This window comes from Myxocyprinus asiaticus, chromosome 28 (genome assembly GCF_019703515.2).
Source record: "Myxocyprinus asiaticus isolate MX2 ecotype Aquarium Trade chromosome 28, UBuf_Myxa_2, whole genome shotgun sequence".
NCBI classification, from domain to species: domain Eukaryota; kingdom Metazoa; phylum Chordata; class Actinopteri; order Cypriniformes; family Catostomidae; genus Myxocyprinus; species Myxocyprinus asiaticus.
The window spans coordinates 20,243,964-20,270,588 of NC_059371.1; the positions used below are offsets into that span (position 1 = coordinate 20,243,964).

General features: G+C 38.9%; 1 protein-coding gene across 9 annotated transcripts in view; it reads right to left on the reverse strand.

The window, feature by feature from the left end:
* Nucleotides 1–26,625, reverse strand: part of LOC127419054 (multiple epidermal growth factor-like domains protein 6) — a 176,354-nt gene that overhangs the window by 18,788 nt on the left and 130,941 nt on the right. For 8 of the 9 annotated variants that reach the window (XM_051660109.1, XM_051660112.1, XM_051660110.1 and 5 more), the window contains 17 exons: nt 22,353–22,475; nt 21,999–22,136; nt 21,535–21,657; nt 20,908–21,030; nt 19,355–19,522; nt 18,892–19,023; nt 17,094–17,222; nt 15,118–15,246; nt 14,890–15,024; nt 14,658–14,792; nt 12,039–12,164; nt 8,679–8,810; nt 8,347–8,475; nt 6,289–6,420; nt 5,470–5,598; nt 763–891; nt 295–423 (listed from right to left, as the gene is read on the reverse strand). In XM_051660109.1, coding sequence (XP_051516069.1) covers nt 295–423; nt 763–891; nt 5,470–5,598; nt 6,289–6,420; nt 8,347–8,475; nt 8,679–8,810; nt 12,039–12,164; nt 14,658–14,792; nt 14,890–15,024; nt 15,118–15,246; nt 17,094–17,222; nt 18,892–19,023; nt 19,355–19,522; nt 20,908–21,030; nt 21,535–21,657; nt 21,999–22,136; nt 22,353–22,475 — 2,241 coding nt within the window. The remainder of the gene's footprint in view (nt 1–294; nt 424–762; nt 892–5,469; nt 5,599–6,288; nt 6,421–8,346; nt 8,476–8,678; nt 8,811–12,038; nt 12,165–14,657; nt 14,793–14,889; nt 15,025–15,117; nt 15,247–17,093; nt 17,223–18,891; nt 19,024–19,354; nt 19,523–20,907; nt 21,031–21,534; nt 21,658–21,998; nt 22,137–22,352; nt 22,476–26,625) is intronic. The other variant, XM_051660108.1, reaches the window with a different exon arrangement.

A 26,625-nucleotide genomic window follows, 5' to 3' on the forward strand; every position in this document is an offset into this window, starting at 1 on the left:
TTTTTTAGACATATAGTGTTCGAGCACTAGACAGACATCTTTCACCATTGCTCACCCTCTCGCTTTTTCAGCATGTCACTCAACATCTCACTGGACGTCTTTGATGGTTGCACTGCAACTCAGTGTTGAACAGTGTTGAACAGCGTTTTTTTACATGCTGTGTCTAGCCTTTTCAGCCTGGTCATAAAAGTCTCAAAGACATACTACGTAACACATACACACTAAAACTTGCGTGCTTTTTCAGACAATGAAAACAAATGTTTCTCAGAATCATTAGAGGACTGTTAAACACACCTTGTTCACAGCTATGCCCTCTCCACCCTGCTCCACACTCACATCGCCCATCCGCAGGGTCACAGGTGGCATTATTGTGGCAGTTACAGGTTAGATTGCAGCCTGGGCCGTAGGTGCCAGCATCACATGCTGTCGCAACACACAGACAAATGTAATAAATTAGCCATCTTTTACTTTTGAAACTGTATATATAGTGAATTACAATGCATCCTGAAACACAATGCCACTAGGTTACCACATCAAAGACAGAGCTGTAGCCTGCAGACAAATAATCAAAATGGGGCAGTGCTGACACCCATTACTTTGCATGCAAAGTGTGCTAATACATGGATACACAAACTAAGAGCATCTGTTATATCATTTACTTTAACCTTGCATGAGTGACAGAGGGAATGCTTTGAACTTGCTTCCTGTTACTTTTATTGTCATGGGATGTGAGTATGTGCTGACCACCGTAAAACGACTCACTGGTATTGCAGATGTGGTCGACCCAGCCAGATGGACATTGGCAGCCTCCAGTCATGGGGTGACAACGACCACCATTCAAGCACTGACACTTTTGCTGGCACTCAAGGCCATGGAAACCCTCAGGACAGGCTGTAGAAATATATTATATATATATATATATATATATATATATATATATATATATATATATATATATATATATATATATATATACACATACACACACACACATACACACCGGTTAGTTGGATTCTTGCCAAAAAATATTTGGCCACACTTAAAAATGTATGAATGTCACTGTATTACATAGGCGTCATTTACGAGTGGGACGGGTAGTATGTGTCCCTACCAGTTTTTGCCTTTGCCAATTGAGCAGTAGTTTCCATTTCGTTTGTGTGAGTTCTAATAAATACCGATACGAGTATTTCATTTTTTTATGTTATGATGAGGAGAGGTCGACTGATATATCGGTTTTTCCGATTAATCGGCACTGATAACAGATTTCTGGAACTATTGGTTATTGGCAAAAATCCACACTGATAGTTTTCCCTGTTGCATCTGGTGCTGGAGTGGCTGGGAAGGGTCCGCTGTCGTTATATAGTATGAGAGCGGCCTCTAGAGGCAAAATAAAAACTTCACTGATGCCTTGTGGTGTTTGTTTTGACACATGAAACTACACTCTGCATGGAGTGGAACACTTCAGATGCAGATTTAAAACATCAATAACGAAAAGGTATGAATACAGTACACTACTGTACATGTTGTCATATCATTATAAAGTAATTAATTTGTTGACTGGATGCTGCATTAGTAGAGAACAGCAGTATGTTTGCCGACAAGGCTGAGAGGATGCTAACATTAAAGCTAACCTCAAAGTCCTACCCAAATGTTTAAATGTCACGATTGTTATCATCTATCACCATCTATTTGCATTAGTTTATATCCAGCTGGTCACGTTTATGCATTCGTTAGCCAGCTAAGTTGCATATTTAAAGCTAGTGATGTGAGAAAGCAAATTAATATCTTCATGCAGCCAAGAGAAACGTATAATCAAATCAGAAACGCATCTGATTTCAACTCAGTTTTTTTATCCTCACTGTAATACGATGACTTCAGTCGATCACATTCTTGTGCTAAAAAAAGATAGACAGTGCAACAAATACAGTTTAACAGAAAGCAGGTGTCTCAATATGCTTTTAAAGTTCTTTTTAATTAGAAACAGCATCTAAAAAACAGCGCTGCTGCACGAGACGCTGAATATACAAAAACAAAGGGAAACAAAGACGTTCGTCTAGCATGCGTTTACATAGAGAAACAAATGTATGGTTGCAAAAGCGTTTGGTGTGAACAGCCCCTTACAGTTGGTGGAGGTCTTTGGCTGTTGTGTCTTGCTCTCTTATAAGCGTTTCTCAGATTAAGCAATGAGTTGTTAAAATGCTTTGTTAGGAATGTTCAACATGGAAATTTGTGTCTCGAGATCCTCGCATTTGGTTCCAGTCTGTTGTGTTCCATCTGTTTGAACAGCCCCTGGCCTGGGCTCATAGTCTGAGCCGCTTCACCACCGAGTTCAGTCAAATACCACTGCTATCTGTGAATATTGCTACTCTACACACAACTGTACTGAATAAAAAAGAATGTGGTATTTCACTGTTATTATGAAGCTTGAGTCTGGAGTAGTAGGAATCAGTGCAAGTATAACACCATGTCTATTGAAGCATTTTCCCCACTCATTTTACTTTTGACTTAACATTTGAGAATATGGACCGACTAAAACTTTTTTATTTATTTATTTTATACATTACAGTTGAAAATGAAATGCTCTTTTTTAACAGCCAGGATAGGAATGTTCTATGCAATAATATAACGGTGCAGAATGGTTTATGTATTTATTTCGCCCTCTTGTGGACTAAGGAAACAACGTCATTTAAAAATCTACTGACTCTAAAATTCTAATATTAGTTCATATATATTAATAATTATATATTTATTTCATTTAAAAAAGTGCAATACATTTTCAAGGTTCAGTCAGAACTGTTTAATTTTGAAATCAAGTTCAGCACTATTTTACTTTGAGAGTTATTTTTTCATTCAGTATCAATTTTAAAAAATATCGGTTGATTAATCGGTTATCAGCAGGTACTGACCAACTTAGTTATCGGTATAGGTAAAATCCACTATTGGTCGACCTCTAATGATGAGTGATCATTGCGGCTGTTATCCTTGTGGTTGAGTGACAGTGGGCGGTGACGTTTTCTTGTGCATCCAGACGCACGCTCTACTCACTCCGCTGTTCCACAGCTTGCACTGCTTTCCAGTGAAAATCGCAAAGCAAAATGCAAACAAGTGTGTTCCCGCTCATGATATACATCCACTGTACAGGTGCAATCTTCGTTTGGGGTGGATGAGAACCCGTAACTCCTTGTACTAGAGGTGAAAACTTTACCATGAGACCAATCAGTCACTCTGGTTTAAGATGCTGATCAATGGATTTATTCACTAACAAAATCTCAGTACGTAGTGTTAGGTGAATCAGAATCAGAATCAGCTTTATTGCCAAGGATGCTTACACACACAAGGAATTTGTCTTCGTGATAGGAGCTTCCAGTGTACAACAATACAAAAACAATACAAAAACAGCAGCAAGACATAGATAATAATAAAAAATAAAAAATAATTATACACATACGTACATACACACAGACACACACATACATACATACACACATACGTAGAGCAAATCTAATACAAATCTGTTATCTGTTATGTACAGTGCAAAATACAAATCTGTTTGTACAGTGCAAAGTTTTTTTTTTTTTTTAGTGGAATGAAATGGCAGAAGAGGTTGGATGTGTTGGATAAATATAAAAAAGACTAAACTGTGTATTGCACATAGTTATTGCTCAATGGGGCAATTTAACTGTTCATGAGATGGATAGCCTGAGGGAAAAAACTGTTCCTGTGCCTGACAGTTCTGGTGCTCAGAACTCTGAAGCGTTGGCCAGAAGGCAACAGTTCAGAAAGGTAGTGGGCAGGGTGAGTGGGGTCCAGAGTGATTTTTCCAGCCTTTTTCCTCACTCTGGAAGTGTATAGTTCTTGAAGGGGAGGCAGGGGGCAACCAATAATCCTCTCAGCAGTCCAAACTCTCCTTTGTAGTCTTCTGATGTCTGATTTCATAACTGAACCAAACCAGACAGTTATTGAAGTGCAGAGGACAGACTCAGTGATCGCTGAGTAGAACTGTATCAGCGGCGCCTGTGGCAGGTTGAACTTCCTCAGCTGGCGAAGGAAGTACAACCTCTGCTGGGCCTTTTTCACAATGGCGTCAATGTGGGTCTCCCACTTTAGGTCCTGTGAGATGGTAGTGCCCAGGAACCTGAGTGACTCCACTGCTGCCGCAGTGCTGTTTAGAATGGTGAGGGGGGTTAGTGTTGGGGTGTTCCTCCTAAAGTCCACAATCATCTCCACTGTTCTGAGCATGTTCAGTTCAAGGTTGTTTTGACTGCACCAGACAGCCAGCTGTTCAACCTCCCTTCTGTATGCAGACTCATCATCATCTCGGATGAGGCTGATGACAGTGGTGTCGTCTGCAAACTTCAGGAGCTTGACAGAGGGGTCCTTGGCGATGCAGTCATTGGTGTAGAGGGAGAAGAGTAGTGGGGAGAGCACACACCAGTGCTGATTGTACAGGTGCTGGAAGTGAGTTTCCCCTGTCTCACAAGCTGCTGCCTGTCCGTCAGAAAGCTGGTAATCCACTGACAGATAGACATGGGAACAGAGAGTTGGTGTAATTTATTCTGGAGTATAGCTAGGATGATGGTGTTGAAAGCCGAACTGAAGTCCACAAAAAGGATCCTTGCATATGTCCCTGGTCTGTCCAGATGTTGCAGGATATGATGCAATCCCATCCACAGACCTGTTTGCTCGATAAGCAAATTGAAGGGAATCTAGAAAGGGTCCAGTGATGTTCTTCAGGTGGGCCAACACCAGTCTCTCAAATGATTCATGACCACAGACGTCAGGGCGACAGGTCTGTAGTCATTAAGTCCTGTGATTTTTGGTTTCTTTGGGACAGGTATAATGGATATCAAATTATGAGAAATATTTATTGTAGCACTTGGAATGGTCATCAAGAATGACCATTTATCAAAACAGTAAAAAGATTATTTGACTGTAAATAGATTGGTTATCCCCACCACTTTTTAAAACAAAGTGACGCCCTTGCTGTTTTAGACAAATAAACATCAAACCAAGTGGCATTCATTTAAAAGAAATATAACTGTTATTGTAGGTAAACATTTTATTAACATTTTAAGTTTCAAATGATAAAACCACAGATATTGTTCACAATGAAGAAAAATATTTGGACACTTTCTTAGTGGAACATGTTTAATGTGAAGAGCTACACCTGATGTTACTCTGCTAAGACAATGGTGTGAACTTGGGGGGAACTGACTTCCACTAAAAATTACCTTTGGACCAGTTGGTTTAAAGTCATTGCAAAAGTGGCTCAGAAAAGTGAAGTTACGTAGTTTTAAGGAAAGGTCAATCATCATTTATTTGCAGATGCCACTTGGTTTGATATTTTTTTATCTAATGCAATAACATTCAGACATTTTGATGTGTAGCTAAAGTGTTGTAAAAGTGTCCAATTATTTTTCGTGGCTATTGTAATGCATACAACCACTCCACCCCCCACTCCTCTCCTACGTTTTTCACAGTATGTTCCAGTCCAGCCCGGTAAACAAGTACAGGCACCGCTCACATGCTCGCACGCGGCATCATTCTCACACTGGCATCTGTGGCAGCAGCCCTGGCCAAAGAAACCCTCAGGACAGTCTACAGAACACCAGGAAAACAACAAACAGCACAGGCTTAGTATAAAACTAGAACTGCATTTTGAGAAGAAATCATCAGTGCTTGAAGTGTAAACGTGTAAACGAAATGCCACACAAAAGTCAACTTAATCTTTGCTGTTGTCATGACACTCAGAATAAGAATTGTTTTCTTTCGACTATGCACAGGAATGAACACATAACACAGCTTCTCTGCCAACATTGCACTTCAAAGATGGCTATACTGTAGGTGGATGAATGGAAGAAAAAAAAGACCAATCACAATTCACAATGCAAATACTGTAAGTGTAAAAAAACAGGGCCAATTGCAATTTTGTATACAAATATTATAAAGACATCATCACTGTTAATGGGATTTTGAATGCTGAGCATTCCAAGTATGTTAATCAACGGGGACTTTTAAACATTATTTAATGTATCAGGTTTAAAATTAAACAAAAATATGTGTATAAACATAAGGTTGAAATAATCTAAAGTTTAAATAGAGACAGCATGTTAAGTGGTTCTTGCATATTTATTTGAAGACCATTTTAGAGAAGAAGAATACAAAATAATTTAAATACAGATTTGCCTTGCAAGTCCAGTAAAAGCTGGTAGAAGAAAAAAAATATTTTCAGAATCATTCTGTTCATAGTGAGGCAGAGAGAGAAAGAGAGGTAGATGTAATACATACTTCGATCACATCGTGGTCCTATGTAGCCTGCCTCACAATAGCAATGCCCAGTCACAGGGTCACAGCTTCCCACGCTGCTCTTGCAGTCACACAGTTTGGCACAGTTCGACCCCCAGCGTCCCGGCTCACACGCTGCCACAGAACACACACACCCCATTACATCAAATAATTAATTTCCACTTAATGTCATTTCGATCTGATACCAATAATTTCAAATTCAGTATCGTCGATACCAATACCAATACTTCTATTACATTTATTTTTTTGTGAAATCTTGGGATAAAATGGGTCATTTAAAATATTATTTTTAGTCACAATTTGTCTTTTTTAATTTGCACAGTGAATTTATTTCCCTGCTAAATGTGTGTATATTATATATATATATATATATATATATATATATATATATATATATATATATATATATATATATATACACACACACGTTTAGCAGGGAAATAAATTCACGGTGCAAATTATGGTTACTCCTTGTGCATCAGCATTAGATGCTGGAAATGTCCCGCCCCTTACTGAAACGGAAAATTTTATTGGTTTGCAAATATCCAATTGCATTTGAAAAGAAAGTTCTGATTGGTGGATCAGCTTAGTCGGACTGTCTGTCTTGCCAGTGCTGTCAGTTGCGCTCCCACTTCTCTGTGCGCGTTTAGAGAGAGTCTCTATATACTTAAAACTAATAATAATAATATATATATATTTACACGCAATTCACTCAACGGTGCTGCGGCATCGCGTTAGCAGATTGAAAACGTTTCGGGTCAAAAGACTACTAGTTGTTCTGGCAGCCACACGTACCATCACTTATTTTAGGTGGGCATATGCAAAATCCTAAGAAAGATAGGTGGGCATACGGCGTGTGCCTGGTTATGCCCTAGACTACACTACTGGTCAGAAGCTGTTTCTCTGATTTTCTATCATTACCTCCACAAGGTACTGATCCCTCTTGATTGAACGAGTCTTGTAATGGTGCAAGCGCTTGTCTGCTTGTGTCTTTCAGCATTTATGCATGTTAAGATGAGCGGAAAAAGAAATAGTTCCCATCCTGCACAAGTTTTTGCTAATATAGCCTAATCATTTTTATTTCATTTCGAAGCTTATGATTATTGTTCATGTTCATGGTAACAAAATAATAATACCCCTAGTTTAAATGTATTTTTTATTTTTTAGAATCTATATTTTTGTCTGAGGATCGATATTTTATCGATATTGATATGATACCGCGATATGCAGAAAAGGACAGCGCGACCCCCCGAGTTTAAGGAGCTGCATCAAAGATACATTCTGACTAGCAATGGGTGAGGTGCAAAGTCTGTTCCAAACACAATAAAGCCTAAACAAGATGAAGCTGAAGTGCTGTAAGACCTTTGATGTTAAGGGACATGAAGAGGCAACACTGGGCAGTTGGCACAGTGTGATCAGTACAGGTCAGCTGGGCCTCTAGGACAGCTCAGACTTATTCTGCATTGGCAGGTGATGACTGAGTTGAGACTAATCTTGTAAAAGCTGAGCTTGAGTTGATGGGTAAAGTTGCCAGAGAGGCTGTCTGACATCTTTCAGATCACAGAGGTTGAGACAGATATGACAAGTAGAAATTTCTAAGCAGAAATGGATGTAAGGTTTGGGTGGAGATTATGGTTATTTATTATTGAAGTAAATAATGAAGAGGAGGAAGAGTGGTGCTAGAGAATGGATAAGAATGTAGAGTGTGATTTGTGTGATATGGATATGGATACAAATGTTTATTTTGGAATGCTGACAAGATGTTTTGGCATATTCAATGTTAGAAGGTGTGGTATGTGCTCAGGTCTTCCACAATTTAGCTCTATTTTACCAGAGAGTCTCTGATATTAAATGGCAAGAAGAATGGCAAAGATGTTAAATATTTTTCAATTGTAGCAGTTTCAATTACAATTAATGGCTATCACATACTAAATTGAAATACTGTATGCCCTCTTTCACTGTTGGTTCTAGAAAAATAAATAAATCTGAAAAGAAGTGTGACTCTTTATTGCTGTTTCATAGAAAAGGTAAAGTCCTTACCTTTCCTGCAGTTGGGTCCTGTCCAGCCATCTTTACAAACACAGAGACCTGTTTCATGGTGGCAATGCCCATTGTTATCACAGGAGCATTGAAACTGGCAGCCGAGGCCAAAGTGCCCAACTGGGCAGACTGACAAAAATAAAACAACATTTGCTACCATGCAACTTACTGTATATAAGCCGAATTGTGAAAACAGAAATATGAAACAGATGTTTCTCCTTACAATGCAAAAATAACAAATTCATGACAGACATGGTATTGAGTTCTGATGACAAATTAAATTTGTAGAAAATTAAAGACTAAGAATAAGATATAAAAAGCAAAGAACTCACTGTTCTGACAGAGATTTCCAATGTATCCTGGCGGACAAAGGCAGGTGCCGTTTTGTCTGTCACACACTCCACCATTGTCACAAACAGGACAGAGCTCTGCACATCTCTGCCCCCAGTGGCCCTCTTCACAGTCTGAAAATACACTTTAAAAGTTATACTAGAAGAGAAAGACAGTAGGGTCGAAAAGTCTGGGACCACGTTGAAAAGATTATGACAGAAATATGAATGAAAAATAAATATTTAAGATTCTGCTCTATTTATAGGTCAATAATCAAATGTAAGCATCTAATTTGTGATGTTGACCATGCATGTTAACTCCTTTTTACTTAAAGGTGCATTCAGTAATTCGAATCCAATACACTTTTTGTCAAATTCTGCAAATATCTCCTCACAGTCTGCTAGCAGTCCATTCAGTGGGTGGGCTGAAAAAAAAATCTAGTATTTGTACACAGCCCTGGCTCTGTAAATGGGGCAAAAACAAAGTGGATCAGACTGATCCACACAACACTACTCCAGCCAATCAGCAACAGGGGGTGGTTCTTGCACGTGCACAGGATGGGGGTGGGGGCAGAGCGAGAGGGAAATTCATTAGAAGAGCGACAGCAAATCTGGCTGATGCGAACTTTCTAAACTCATAGGGGGACAAATGGCTGAGAAACAGACCAAGAGAAAAAGGTCAGACGAATATAAACTCAAAAAGAAGCATTATCATAAGTCGAGGGCTAGGAGCATCGGCGAGGCTTTTCAGCGGTGGAGAGAATTCCGAGAGGTAAAAGGCTTGAAGATGGATGCAGAAGTCGCTCTTTTTCTTCTTGATAGGTGGGTAACATAAATTTTGCTATGTTTCACAGAACCCATATATGCTGTTGTTGTGATAGATTTAGATTTAGTAGCAGGAGAGTTGTGAGTGTCTGGAGCTGGTGTGCGTAAAACCGTCTCGCGTGCATGAATTTGGGGGGCGGAGCTCCCAAAGGAACACTGAAGGGAGGGGTGTGTTTGTTTTGGCAGTTGAGTTCGAATATCAACAGTGTTTCTCAGGAATCACTGAGTACACCTTTAAGGACAGATTTCCTTTCTTCCATTGAAGCACACAAGACAGTCTTTGGAACATTCTCAGATCTTGCTGGAATAACATGGATTATCAGGTTTTGCCAGTTTGTGGAGCCCATGCCACCTCAAGAGCATGATGTCATTAAAGCAAGAGGTTTACATAGCAAATACTAGGAAATTGTGAAATTCACACTTTTTACTCAGATCATCAATCATCAGTCATGCTGATAATATTATGTGCAATGGAAAATATGCACTGCAGATAAGAATGATAAATAAAAACATTTTCACTACTGGAATTTTGGACATCCCTTAATGTTTTATTTAAACTGTAAATTGTATATATATATATATATATATATATATATATATATATACACACACACACACACACACACACACACACACATATATATATATATATATATATATATATATATATATATATATATATATATTTTTTTTTTTTTTTTTTTTAATTTAAGCTTAACTAATCAAGCACAATGTTTACAATACACATAAACCTTCAATGTTTGATTGTAAATTATTCAAGTCATTGTCTAACAGGATTTCCCCCCTAATCCCACATGTTGTCCTCTTCAAACAGACACTAAAGACACTTTTTATCTCATTCTTATTTACAGTGGTGTCTACACGGGAGTTCTGAAAGCATCACTGTACACCTCATATATGAACACACACACACACACACACACACACACACACACACGTTGGTGCGGCTATCCTTATGCGGACTCTCCATAGACATAATTATTTTTATACTATATCCCCTAACCCTAACCCTACCCTTAAACCTAACCCTCAAAAAAACTTTCTGCGTTTTTACATTTTCAAAAAAACATCGTTTAGTATGTTTGGTTTATTTTTAAGCAATTTGAATTATGGGGACACTATAAATGTCCTCATAAACCACATTTATAGCATAATACCCTTGTAATTACCAGTTTGTAACCTAAAAAAATGTCCTCGTAAACCACCCAAACCCGCCCACACACACACATGTTGGTGCGGCTATCCTTATGAGGACTCTTCATGGACATAATGATTTTTATACTGTACGGACTATAGAGTCTATCCCCTTAACCTAACCATAAACCTAACCCTCACAAAAAACCTTCTGCATTTTGACATAAAAAAAATAAAAAATAAAAAAAAACATCGTTTAGTATGTTTTTTAAGCAATTTGAATTATGGGGACACTAGAAATGTCCTCATAAACCATATTTATAGCATAATACCCTTGTAATTACCAGTTTGTAACCTAAAAAAATTTCCTCGTAAACCACTTAAACCTGCCCACACACACACACACACACACACACACACACACATACTCAGACATCGCAGTTGGCAGCCACTGACTGTTCATTAACAGCTAATAGTCTTCTTTGAAGCATGGCTTGGCTCGTGTCGTTCTGCATTGCACTATGTCCCATTATGTTCTTGTGTATCTGAGAGACAACTCCTCTAATGGGGTGGCCCAGGAGGAGAGATACATTACCACATTTATGTTTGTGATCTTTGGCTTAGCAAGCTGTTGCTAATAATAGACCAAAACACAAAAATCCCTCCTATCTAAAATCTACTCCAAAACAGAACAGAATGAAAAGTCATTAATGGCAAAACAATTTTCCTCTTTCTTAAACATGGTTAGAGTTCAGAAAGAAAGCTGAGGTTTGCTTGTCTAATATGGTACAGATACTATGCCATGTACTGTAAATGATGATTCCAGGTAAAGTTGGGACATGTGAATATCATGGTACACTTGCAAACTCGCTCTGCATTATTTCATGGTATTGTATTATTCTTTAGGGGAAATCACATCTGTTGATAGCTGCGTTTATTTGTACACATTATCAGCATTTTTTAAAGTGCACAATTCCCTAAAGGAATTTGCAAGTAATAGTGCAAACGTGCCCACAAAATCAGGGCTGAACGCAATTTGCAGAGCACAATTCCCCATATTACAGGCTGGTTCTAAGCGCAAGGTTATGGAGTATGCAAGAGACTACCGCAATCTGGCATACTTTGTAGGGACAGTATAGCCTCGCTTGACCACTGCAATCCAGACACCAGAGTCATGTCTTTAAAAGTCAAGGGGTGCTTGACTACACTGCGCAATAGAATATATGCCTTTAGGGAGTAATAATGCACTGTTAATTGCAACAGTGCCTGGTTAAACTGGAATTTGGGTGGTTAGTGAATAAGAGGCAGGTTTTTGCACTTTTTGTAGTGCTGTGTCTTTGGTTTCTTGGTTGTCATGCTAGTTTGCAGTGGTAGTTTTCTTACCTTTCTCACAGTGTTCTCCGGTCTGCCCAGCGGGACAGTGGCATTGCCCGGTAACTGAGTCGCATGGAGCGCCACTACAGTTACAAGACTGTGAGCATCCAACTCCAAACTGTCCCTCAGTGCACTCTGTAAAAGTTAGTACACATGCTCTGTTACAGAAATAGAATTAGAATTAACAGTGTAAAATAAACCTAATACTGTTTAAACCTGAGACTGTTCCTCTGACGGTTACTCTTCCAATGGCGCAATTCACTGAGGTGGAGTTGAGGCATTCCAGACCATGATTACTGTTTTTATTGATAAGGTCAGAACAAGAGCACTGGCAGAAGAAGAGCCAAACCTGAATAACTTTGACAAGAGACCCCACTGAGAAGACCAGCATTGTCGGTCACCAGCATATGTTGTGTTTTGGATGCTGGTCCACAGCAATGGGATTCTAGTATAATAGTGTCCCACAAGACTTCCTTGTTCAAATTTTGCCAGGCTGTGCTGGTACCCAGCCTGGACCAGTATGGAAATTTATGCAGGACTAAACTAGTTTTTTCAACAGGGGAGAGTTCTGGATGTTCAGGCTGCTCTGGGAGTGACATAAATCTGTGTAATGGAGATCCAGCAGCCAACACTAAAGCTCACCAACAAGCAGGTGGCTGAGCTCCATTCTTTACTCTTGGTCTGAGCATCCGAAAACAAAAGCAACCAGAGTGACAAGTGAAATGTCGAGACAAGCCAAAACGACTCCCTTCACAGCCTGTTGTTCCTAATTGATGGCAGACGCAGCACTCTGATTGTTTAATGACTTCCAGGTTGTGAGGATTGACTGCCAGCCCAGTGTTTCTGAAGAACTATTCTGGATATTTCCGTACCCCCTTCCAAACAGAGTGAACTCAGGCATGGAAGCTACTGGGGCTCTGAGCTGCTGCACTGCTTCTGAACATCCTGGCAGCAAGACAGTTTTATACAAATACTAAAAAAATAAGCATAAATATAACGTAACTCACTGTCATCTGGCCTAGAAATCATTAATACATAAAAACCAGCAGGTTCCAGCACAGCAAGCTTTGGTTTTGTGCTATTTCTAACCTTGAAGGGGCCATATTCTAAACTTCTGTAACATATATTTTTTCCCTGAAGTTCACTTGTAATTTTAGGCAAGGTTTCTTGCAGCAAAACAGCTTTATTTTAGTTTTACATGGCCATATTACCACCTCTATCTTACCCTAAACAGGCTGGTTTAGCTATTGTACATTGAAGGCTTCTATATGTTAATTAAGTCTCTAATGATTGGCTAACTTCCTCATACCAGTGTAGTTTACACTGCTCATCCGCACAGGTCAAGATGCTGAATATGTAAATTTGGATTGTGGCAGGATGAGCAAGAGACAGACACCGTGTTGTGGAGTCAGGCATCAGAGAGGCATTTAATTGAAATAACAGAAAAGAGGGAATAAACATGTCCATTGGGAAAATGTGCAAAATAAAGGGGAATCTGGCATCCTATGGGTGAATGGGCCTATATGGGCAAGTGAAAAGAGTGAAAGTCCAGATATAATGAGAGGGGTCCGGGGCATGAGGGGCAGCGGCTTCATCAGTGGCCCGGCTTCCCTGGTCATTTAATTTGTGCCAGGCCCAGTACGCCAGTGTGAATTAGACTGTGAGGTTTTTGCAGAGGCAGTGCTGATGAGGCTTTCCATTATCTTCAGGTGCGCCACATCACACGCTACCAAACTGTCAGGAAATAATCACAGTGCTCCTCCTCTCTTCTGCCCACTCCAGTTGTGAGCCTGGCTGAAGAACAGCCCTCTGAAGAGGCGGGGCGACAATGATCCAAGTGAGGGGCATGTCGTTCCGTCACAGGGTGTATGTTAAAGGTGCTCTAAGTGATTTTTTTAATGGAAAAGTATGAAAAACATTTCCCTATTCCCTTAAAGATTTTAATGAAATAAGTGTCCTGAGATATCTCACCGGTCTCTGTGACAGCTGTAGACTTTGTAAACAGCAAACAAAACTGTGTCCATGGACCGTGGACATTGATGCTTTTTCACCTGTCAATCAATTTGCTCGTTCTCATAGTGTTGTATTTGAAGCGGACCATTGAGGCTATGATTCATAATATTTGTCAGTTGAGGGCACTATTGTGCCACTGCTGAATTTGACAGCCACAGGAACAAACAATGCTGTTCTTTTGCTTGGTTTTGGTGTCAAAATTACCTTTGGAGGGTGGGGTTTTGGAATTAGGGGACATGGCTAATTCAACTTCACGTGAAAGCTTCATAACGCTTAAATCGCTTACAGCACATTTAATATGGGTAATAATAAATATGTTAATGCACCCATGGCTCTAGAGGGTATGACAACATAGTCATTCAGGATCATATCCCTGTTAAGGGAAAACATTCAAACAGCTCAAAGCAAAAAGGAATTTCTATCATGTATTCCAGTGTTTGGCAGCTGTGTTTGGCCTGACTCCTCATGTTATTCATCCTGTCAATTGCTAGTCAGTGTGAGTTACGCATTGACTCATAGAGATCCAACAACCATAAATCCACTTTAATGGAATCTCTCGTAGTATTGTGCAGTGGGGTGTCACTGCATTCCAATGAATACATTACTTTAAATTACCTCTGTCGCAGTGCTCCCCGTGCAGGCCAGCTGGGCAACAGCGCTGACATTGGCCGGTCATGTGATGACAGGATACTCCTGCTGGACACTGGCATTTTGTCCTACATCCTGGACCATAGTAACCACTGTCACACTCTAAAAAGCAGAATAAAAGAAAGATAAAACAATTCAGCAGTGGAGCAGATCCTGTCAATGAGCTTTTAGTCTATTGAATGGTACTCTCTGAACTGACCTTGGTTGCAGGTTTTTCCCTGATAGCCAGGTTTGCATATACAAGTTCCATGGCGCCTGTGGCACTCGAGCGTGTTCTGTTGCACACACTGACACTCTGCTGAGCAGCCAGATCCATACGACCACTTGGGGCAAGCTGAAAAAGCCATTAAACATTGAATACACTCCATTAACAAGGTGACTTGTCAAATGGTTAAAAGGTGAGCGTATCTGCTGGAGCTGAACTTACGTAAGTGACAGAATCTGCCGTACAGCCCTGGATCACACAGACAGGCTCCATAAGTGTGGTGACAGTGTCCGTTATTAGCACAGTTACATTTCTTGTTGCAGTGCTTTCCATATAGTCCCTTCGGACATCCTAAACAGCAGAGAGAAAAAGTATTACTACTAAGCCATCTTAGTCCATTCTTCCTTAAACAATAATTCAACTTTTCTTTTATGAATTGTGCAAGAAACAACGTGCAACTTAAAATTAATCATAAAATCAAAACTGTTGCCTAATGTTAATACATACAATAATTTGAGGCAAAAGTGATATTTAACCAGCAAACATTTCATATAAATATTATATATACTGTATGGGTAGTTGATGAATAATATGTTGATGAGCTTCAACGTCAAGATTTTAGGTTACAAAAAAGTTTATTTTAAATCACCCTGTGGTGTGACAAATGAAATCACAAATATAAATGTTAAAAGTATATACTGTATTCACATCACATGTCAATTTTAACAAATAACATTTCAACTACCAACTTATATACAGTTGAAGTCAGAAGTCTACATACACCTTAGCCAAATACATTTAAACTCAGTTTTTGCTCGCACACACTTTTTCAGTTATGTCCAAAAATGTTCTAGCAGATTGAGGTCAGGGTTTTGTGACAGCCACTCCAATACCTTGATTTTGTTGTCATTAAGCCATTTATTTAAGCCAACTTTGGAGGTATGCTTGGGGTCTTTGTCCATTTTGAAGACCCATTTGCGACCAAGCTTTAACTTCCTGGCTGGTGTCTTGAGATGTTGCTTCAATATATCCACATAATTTTCCTTTCTCATGATGCCATCTATTTTGTGAAGTGCACCAGTCCCTCCTGTAGCAAAGCACCCCCACAACATGATGCTACCACCCCCATGCTTCACGGTTGGGATGGTGTTCTTCGGCTTGCAAGCCTCACCATTTTTCCTCCAAATCATGGGAAAATCGAAAGAAATTTGCCTTGACCTCAGAAAACAAATTGTGGACCTCCACAAGTCTGGTTCATCCTGGTCATTATGGCCAAAAATTTCAATTTTTCTTTCATTAGACCAGAGGACAAAGATCTTTGTCCCCATGTGCACTTGCAAACTGTAGTCTGGATTTATGGTGGTTTTGGAGCAGTGGCTTCTTCCTTGCTGAGCAGCCTTTCAGGTTGTGTCGATATAGGACTTGTTTTACTGTGGATATAGATACTTGTCTACCTGTTTCCTCCAGCATCTTCACAAGGTCCTTTGCTGTTGTTCTGGGATTGATTTGCACTTTTCGCACCAATATACATTCATCTCTAGGAGACAGAATGTGTCTCCTTCCTGAGCGGTATGATGGCTGCGTGGTCCCATGGTGTTTATACTTGCGTACTATTGTTTGTACAGATGAACGTGGTACATTCGGGCATTTGGAAATTGCTCCCAAGGATGAACCAGACTTGTGGAGGTCCACAATTTTTTTTCTGAGGTCTTGGCTGATTTCTTTCGATTTTCCCATGATGTCAAGCAAAGAGGCACTGAGTTGGAAGGTAGGCCTTAAAATACATCTACAGGTATACCTAAAATTCTTTTTTTTCCCCTAATTGTCTAATTGTCTAAAGGCTTGACATCATTTTCTGGAATTTTCCAAGCTGCTTAAAGGCACAGTTAACTTAGTGTATGTAAACTTCTGACCCACTGGAATTGTGATATAGTCAATTAAAAGTGAAACAATCTGTCTGTAAACAATTGTTGGAAAAATTGTGTCATGCACAAAGTAAATGTCCTAAACGAATTGCTAAAACTATAGTTTGCTAATATTAAATCTGTGGAGTGGTTAAAAAAATGAGTTTTAATGACTTCAACGTAAGTGTATGTAAACTTCTGACTGCAACTGTACAGTATGAAATGAAAGACTCTTCAGATGAGTGTAACATTAGATTTGGCAAAGATACTGTTTAATTTTATAGCATCACTCACCGTCCTGGCACAAGTCACCACTGACTCCAGGTGGGCAGCGGCACTTCCCACTAACCGGGTTGCAGGTACCACCATTTTTGCACTTACAGGTGAAAGAACAGTTTCTGCCAAAAGTGCCCTCTGGACAGGCTGAAATTGACAAAGAAACTTAAGATTTCTTGTACAGTAATTATGAGAACTACAGGTGCATCTCAATAAATTAGAATGTCGTGGAAAAGTTCATTTATTTCAGTAATTCAACTCAAATTGTGAAACTCGTGTATTAAATAAATTCAATGCACACAGACTGAAGTAGTTTAAGTCTTTGGTTCTTTTAATTGTGATGATTTTGGCTCACATTTAACAAAAACCCACCAATTCACTATCTCAAAAAATTAGAATATGGTGACATGCCAATCCGCTAATCAACTCAAAACACCTGCAAAGGTTTCCTGAGCCTTCAAAATGGTCTCTCAGTTTGGTTCACTAGGCTACACAATCATGGGGAAGACTGCTGATCTGACAGTTGTCCAGAAGACAATCATTGACACCCTTCACAAGGAGGGTAAGCCACAAACATTCATTGCCAAAGAAGCTGGCTGTTCACAGAGTGCTGTATCCAAGCATGTTAACAGAAAGTTGAGTGGAAGGAAAAAGTGTGGAAGAAAAAGATGCACAACCAACCGAGAGAACCGCAGCCTTATGAGGATTGTCAAGCAAAATCGATTCAAGAATTTGGGTGAATTTCACAAGGAATGGACTGAGGCTGGGGTCAAGGCATCAAGAGCCACCACACACAGACGTGTCAAGGAATTTAGCTACAGTTGTTGTATTCCTCTTGTTAAGCCACTCCTGAACCACAGACAACGTCAGAGGCATCTTACCTGGGCTAAGGAGAAGAAGAACTGGACTGTTGCCCAGTGTTCCAAAGTCCTCTTTTCAGATGAGAGCAAGTTTTGTATTTCATTTGGAAACCAAGGTCCTAGAGTCTGGAGGAAGGGTGGAAAAGCTCATAGCCCAAGTTGCTTGAAGTCCAGTGTTAAGTTTCCACAGTCTGTGATGATTTGGGGTGCAATGTCATCTGCTGGTGTTGGTCCATTGTGTTTTTTGAAAACCAAAGTCACTGCACCCGTTTACCAAGAAATTTTGGAGCACTTCATGCTTCCTTTTGCTGACCAGCTTTTTAAAGATGCTGATTTCATTTTCCAGCAGGATTTGGCACCTGCCCGCACTGCCAAAAGCACCAAAAGTTGGTTAAATGACCATGGTGTTGGTGTGCTTGACTGGCCAGCAAACTCACCAGAACTGAACCCCATAGAGAATCTATGGGGTATTGTCAAGAGGAAAATGAGAAACAAGAGACCAAAAAATGCAGATGAGCTGAAGGCCATTGTCAAAGAAACCTGGGCTTCCATACCACCTCAGCAGTGCCACAAACTGATCACCTCCATGCCATGCCAAATTGAGGCAGTAATTAAAGCAAAAGGAGCCCCTACCAAGTATTGAGTACATATACAGTAAATTAACATACTTTCCAGAAGGCCAACAATTCACTAAAAATGTTTTTTTTATTGGTCTTATGATGTATTCTAATTTTTTGAGATAGTGAATTGGTGGGTTTTTGTTAAATGTGAGCCAAAATCATCACAATTAAAAGAACCAAAGACTTAAACTACTTCAGTCTGTGTGCATTGAATTTATTTAATACACAAGTTTCACAATTTGAGTTGAATTATTGAAATAAATGAACTTTTCCACGACATTCTAATTTATTGAGATGCACCTGTATATGTTTCACATTACTTCATCATGAACATACTTTGGTTACAGATGACCCCTGTCCAACCATCAGGGCAGTCACAACCATCTCTCTCCATGTTACACTGTCCTCCGTTAGAGCAATCGTCACATGACAGGCAGCAGTCATGGCCAAATGTCCCATTCAAACACACTGAGATAAACACACAGTATAAACTGTTAGAATTTCTGATCGTTAAACAGGAAGGTTACATAGGAAATGGTAAGATTAACTAATTTTTACATCTTCTGAAGAAAATTTGAGTGGTACAAAAGTCCTCACCACTATGGTAGGGTGTTGGATGATAGGGTGGTTGCCATGGCATTGCTATGTGGTTGATAAGGTGTTTTGAGTGGTTGTTAGTGTGTTGCTAGGTGGTTGCTTTATCATACATACAAAAACAACCCTAGCTAGCACCACTAATAAATTAATACATTGGCTTTTATTTTGTGATTAAGTGATGAAACGTGATATAGCAACAAACCATATTTCTCAGAAAGAGTGCTCTCAGCCCGCAGTTTTTCAAAACGGTCTTCCTCATAGTCATCATAGCGCTCTAGGGGTTGAGGGAAGTCCTGGAGAAGAGTGAGATGAAGAGGGGGTCTCCCAACCAACCGTGGACTAGACAATTCCTTTACTGCTCTCTCCAGAGCTACAGAGAACAGAGGGAGGGAGAAAGAGAGAAAAACAGAGAGCGAAATAACCAGATATGTTGTCATGATATGTTGACAGATCTGTTTAACTACAGATTTTTAAGGGAAAATGCTGGATTCAATCTGATCCAAGATGCTCATTAGATAGTCCAAGCTGGTCATAAGCTGGCCCAAATTGGTAGATCTTGGAACAGCAACAAACAAGCTAGCAGCTGGTCATACAGTACCAGCTAAAGGTGTCCAAGCTGCTTTTTGGAACATGATGGCTGGTCAACAAGCTAATCACTAGCTTGGACCAGCTAGTAACAAGCTACCGTGTTCCAAAAGTCAGCTACCAGTTTAAGATTAATTTTCCAGCAGAGAATGCATTGAAGTATTGATTCTAGTAAATTATATCTCATAATGTGAGAAGAAAGAAACCACAGAGTGATACAAAAGTCATGATACTAGCATAGCTATGTAGGAAATTGATTGCACAGGACAATGGTCAGTTATCATTATATAAAAATATTTGGCCACGGAATGTTGTGATTGACCAATCACAATCAAGAGAGTTGTTTAATTAGAGAACTTAAAGGGATAGTTGACCCAAAAATGAAATTCTCTCATTTACTCATCCTCATTCTATTCCAGATGTGTGATTTTCTTCTCCTCAGCAGAACACAAATGAAGATTTTTAGAAGAATATTTCAGCTCTGTAGGTCCATACAATGCAAGTGAACGGGTGCTATAATTATAATTAATTATAACCAGACTATAAAGTAATCAATACAACTCCAGTGGTTAAATCCATATCTTCAAAAGTGATATGATAGGTGTGGGTGAGAAACAGATCAATATTTAAGTCCTTTTTTGCTAGAAATTCTTCTCCCTGCCCAGTAGGGGACAATATGCACCAAGAATGTGAATCACAAAAAACACAAGAAGAAGAATGTAAAAGTTAAAGTTAAAGTGGAGATTGACTGAGCAGGGAGGAGAATAAATAGTATATATATATATATATATATATATATATATATATATATATATATATATATATATAAAGGAATTAAATATTTATCTGTTTCACACCTATCAAATCACTTCTGAAGGCATTGATTTAACCATTGAAGCCTTATGGATTACTTTAATGCTGACTTATGTGATTTTTGGAGCATAAACATTTTGGCACCCATTCACTTGCATTGTATGGAACAAAAGAGCTGAGAAATTCTTCTAAAAATATTCATTTGAGTTCAGCAGATGAAAGAAAGTCATACACATCTGGGATGACATGAGGGTGAGTAAATGATGAGAGAATTTTCTGTTTTGGGTGAACTATCCCTTTAATGCAAAACACATAACAGAAATCCACTGAGTCCACCTTGCATACTACTGTACTTACAGATGCAGGAGTGTCTATCCTCAGCGAGATGGTTTCCATACTGACAAAAGCACTGATAGGATCCAGCTGTGTTCTGGCAAATGTGCTCACAGCCCGCATTATCAGACAGACATTCATCCACATCTACATGCCAGTGGAAAACACAAAGCTCTTCAGAAAACATGACTGCATTGTGATGTAACTGCTGCTGTTTACTATTATAGAAGTGACAATAATTGAGTGCTGACAACTGACACAGGAACTCAAGAGACTTCGAATGGGCGAATTCCATTTGAAAGCGGGCAACAATTGCCCCACTGACTCCAAGGGGCAGAACATTTTAAAGGGAGCCCTCTGAAGGGGAGGCAGGGTAACACTGTCTTAATTACGTGCATGTGGAACACCCTTCACTAAGCAATACATCACTGCCACTTTATTTTAATCAGAATGTTACCTTGATTATGTAGCAGCAAAATCCATGCTAATAGTTGTTCAATGAAGGGATTCAATTGTAAACTAAATGCTTTCGTTTGGAATGACCCTAAAAGTAGCGTCCCTTTTCTGCAGTTTCAAATTCGTCCTATGTCTTACTCTGTAAATTATTTTATTGCCAATCAAATGAGGTTGTGAAAACAGGTTAAGAAGTACCATCACATCCACAGCCATCTGAGTTGAGACTGTATCCTGCCCTGCAGTAGCACTCGTAACCTCCAAGGTAGTTTGTGCAGTCCTGCTCACAGCATGAGGTTCCCTCCTCACAATCTTCTATGTCTAAAAGGCAAAACATGTCAGTGAATGTGTTCAAACCCAGTACAGGAAGAGAGGCCATGAGCCACTGGCATGTATTAGAGCTCTGTAGAGCAAATATTTTCATAAGCACATTTCCAGTTATGAAGAGGGATCATTATTCAGATTAAATCTTCAGGGCACAGAAAGAAAAACACAAGAACTAAAACTGCTGAATTTCAGCTGGCAGAAATTTTTTTTTCGCAGGAAATAGTCATTAATATTGTTTGGGGACTGACGATTTTGAAGTTTTATCAGTCTAGCTAGATAAACACTGAATTCAAGAGATAGATTGTATTTGCGTGATTTTGTTTTGTTTTACTCACCCAAACAGGTTTTGAGGTCTTCATCAAGCTGATAACCATGATTACAGCTGCAGACTGGTCCAAGAGTGCCATGCCGACAGTGGTGTGAGCAGCCTCCGTTATCAGTGTCACAACTATTAACAATCTCCATTTCAATACCTGCAGGAAAGACAAAAATGGCTTTAAAAAAGGAAGTAACATTAGTAAATATCTATCATTTGTTTACAGATGCCAACTGGAATCAATTCAATGAAATTTGTAAATTTGTGACTTGAGTGCCCAAATAGCTTTAGGGGCCACTGTATGTTTCTGTGCTTCTGTTAACTGTGGTATGGGCTCTGTTCTCAGTAGTTATTGAGGTGAAAAGTAACTCACGGTAGCATTTTCTGCCATCAGACCCCAGCTCATATCCAGGATTGCAGATGCAGGAGAAAGAGCCTGGGGTGTTTTGGCAGCTGTGAGCGCACGCTTCCTGCCCTGTCGCACACTCATCGATGTCTGCAACAAACCAATTACAAGTTACTGATGAAGGCTTCATCCATATAGATGGCCTGATGGACCAGGGCCAATGTGAGAGAGTTTAAGGCCAATCGACAGAACTGTCACTTGCCCTAAAGGGTCAATGTTGCTTTGTGACTACATCCTATATCTGATGATTATGTACATGTGTTTTCATGCCTTTTAAACTTAAATATCTGGATTTCTGTGATGCATTGTATATTGCTTTTATTGTTACCAATTCTGAAGATTTACTGTAAGTAGTACTATAAATACCTGGCTGGCATAGATGAGGATTTGATGAAATTGTGAGAATGACAACCAATTGTCTTGGAAGCATCAATAAGAACAGGTTTAAAATGATATACAAATCAGTAATGCTTTGCACCGTACACTTAAAAAATGTTAATCCAAAAAATTTACTGGTTTTATTTAAGCAAAAAATATTATTTAACATTACTGAATTAACCGGAAGACATTGGATTATGCCAACAAAAGCTGTAAAGGTAGCAATTGCTGGTTACCACGTTTTACAGTGGTATATCATCTAGTTACACTATAGGTTTTTTGGTTAAAAAACATTAAGAAAATGTAACATTTAATGAAAAGGTTTTTTAACATATACAAAAATATGTTGCTAAAATTTTTTAAATGCATATTAAGTAAAACATATATTAAGTATTTAGACCATATGTGCTGAGCACCCACGGAAATGAGCAATATGTTTATAAAAGGCAAATCATTTCATACATTTTTGTGAACTATGTTTCTCATAATCGTGAGACAGTTACGGACTTGTTTGGAATTATAAGGTATTTACTGTATTAGTTCTTTGTTCACTGGTTTCCTACCCTTGCCTAAAAGCCTCTTTATGTTTGTTTTTTCCAAACAATTAACTTATTAGATAAAAACAAAAGATGCTAATAGCTAGTAGGGTGAAAAATACATCCTTTATAGGTTCTCATAACACTATGTGAATGTGCAACTTATAAGTATAATATAAATATAGAGGGCAGGGACTTTTGATGCTTAGTGTAAATAGCAACAAAAAGCATCCTCTTTGCGCTAAGGGCAAATAGTGTTAGGTGCTATTTGCACCCCTAAATAAATACTACCATACAGTAAAGTGGCATCACTGCAGCATGTTTATTGTGTTTAGAGTCCCACAAACACCCTACACCCTAACCTAACCCTTACCTTCCCTGCTTTGTTGAAATACTATATGCAGTCTACATGCATTTTATATTTATAAGCCGCACATTCACACAGAGTACTGAGAACTTATAAAGGATGTATTTTGCATCATACTAGTTATTGATATGTTTTGTTTTTAGCTAAGAAATTCATTGTTATGACAAAAGCAAGAATAAAAAATCTGCCAATAAAGCTTCATAAATACTTTATAATGCCAAACAAGTCCATAACTAATCACTTACAAGTGTAATTATTAGTCATGAATTACTGTCTAATTTCTGATCCCTAAACTAATGTGTTACCACTGTATTTATCATATCTGCGTGGTGGGTCAGTGAAAATGTTGGAAGGGAATCTGAACTACTGTTCCAACCAACCCAGAAGAAGAAAAAAATTCCTTATTGTTTTGAGGCATGTGATGACAAATTGCCTTTGCCCTATTTCTTTCTTCCTTGATATCTAATTAGAACAGAGACCACAGTGTCACACATCTCTGCACTGCTCTTGGTTTAAGTCACTCTCAGTCTGACAAACAGAAGAGATTTCAGCCTGAATAATCACTTGAACAAATATCAATTAGTGCAAACTCTCAACTTCCACTTTCAACCCTTATGTTGTGTTCCGGTCATTTTGACCTGGACAACTTTTTTGTTGTTGTTGCAAACGTATATCTTTTTTAACTTCCAATTGGAATAAAATGTTATGGGATTTGCAGGGAATGAGGTAAAAATAAAGATACTTTATTAACAAAAAATACAAATAGGAAAACAAAACTCACAGGGGAGAAAAACAAACTAGAATAAAACATAAACTGAACAGGGAGACAACAAAGACCGACTATAAGGGAACACTAGAACAGGAACAGACTCACCAACACACAAAACGATCTGACAAACACAAGAGGGAAGGCACAATATATAGACAGGAAAGCACATGAGCAGGTGAAACTAATTCACATAACACGGAATAAACGAGGGAGAGTGATAGGGGAACGAGGAGGCAGAGTCAGGGAAGCACATGGCAAGACAAACACAAAGCCATGTGCTTCAGTTCTCTTGCCATGTGCTCTTCTGTCAGTCTTGTGTGTTGTCTGAGTGCACATGGCTGTGTTTGATTACTTATCGCCATGTGCTAACATACTAGACAAACTGACACGAGTGCACATTGCAGTGAGTAATCAAACACAGCTATGTGCACTCAGACAACACACAAGACTGACAGAAGAGCGCATGGCAAGAGAACTGAACCGAACCCGAAGCCATGTGCTCACAAAGATGAGACATGGTGTCCAGATCCTGACTCAAAACAGAAACTGAACTAGGGTGAAGAGTCAGGACCCAGACACCATGGTCCAGACATGAAAACACAAACACAGAACATGGATGTCAGGATCCTGTCACAACACAATAAACATGATCAAGGTGACAGGATCCTAACATTAAATTCCTTGACTTTGTTCACATATGGAATCTGAAAAAAATTTGACAATTTCCTTTACATTTTATTGGTTTTATTTAACTTTGTTGTGTTCCCAGTCAAAAATGAACGGTCATTGGCAATGAAGGGATTAGACTACAAAATACAGGTATATTAAGTGTTCAGGAGCATCCCAATCCTTTAGATGAGCACATGTGTGGATGTGTGTTTGCACACACAAAGTCCTCAAACATGTGTGCACACACACAAACACACACACACACACACACACACACACACAACGTTTGTTGAGCGCCCTTTTGTGCATCGTCTCTCCATGTACACTCTTTGAGGAATATTTCAAGATCTCCTTATCATATTATGTTGTGTTTGGGCTCGTTTGAGTCAGGATAGTCTGCTATAAATTACAATATGTCATTTTCTATTTTATATGTATGTTTCAGGAAGTAATAAGGAAAAATTTGACAAAAAGATTGTTTATTATATTTATGTGTGTCAGTGGGAAATTCATACAATAATACTCACTGCAGTTTGGCCTCTGAGTGAAAGAAATTTGCTTATTGCATCTTACTAATTGAGACCTTTCCAACAATATATAACACATGGCTATATCATCTTTTTTTATGGTTTTACCAACTCTGAATATAATTGTTGTGATATCAAATTTGCAAATTATGAGAACCAAACAGTTCTAATTTGTCAGCCAATTAAAAAAGTATTATTTAAGAATAGATAGGATCAGCTATATGCATTGAAAAGTCCAGATTCTAAGCTTTAAAGTGACACCTATTTTGTTTAGATCAAGCATGTGTTTATTAATTTGTTACATAATTTAATTTTTTTTCTGCAGGGAGTGCCCCCCCACTAGCCTGGTATAAGTAATGAATCCTTCTATCAATAATAATAAAAAAAAATAAATAAATAAATAAAAAAAATAATTATATACAGGTGCATCTCAGTAAATTAGAATGTCGTGGAAAAGTTCATTTATTTCAGTAATTCAACTCAAATTGTGAAACTCGTGTATTAAATAAATTCAATGCACACAGACTGAAGTAGTTTAAGTCTTTGGTTCTTTTAATTGTGATGATTTTGGCTCACATTTAACAAAAACCCACCAATTCACTATCTCAAAAAATTAGAATATGGTGACATGCCAATCAGCTAATCAACTCAAAACACCTGCAAAGGTTTCCTGAGCCTTCAAAATGGTCTCTCAGTTTGGTTCACTAGGCTACACAATCATGGGGAAGACTGCTGATCTGACAGTTGTCCAGAAGACAATCACTGACACCCTTCACAAGGAGGGTAAGCCACAAACATTCATTGCCAAAGAAGCTGGCTGTTCACAGAGTGCTGTATCCAAGCATGTAAACAGAAAGTTGAGTGGAAGGAAAAAGTGTGGAAGAAAAAGATGCACAACCAACCGAGAGAACCGCAGCCTTATGATTGTCAAGCAAAATCGATTCAAGATTTTGGGTGAACTTCACAAGGAATGGACTGAGGCTGGGGTCAAGGC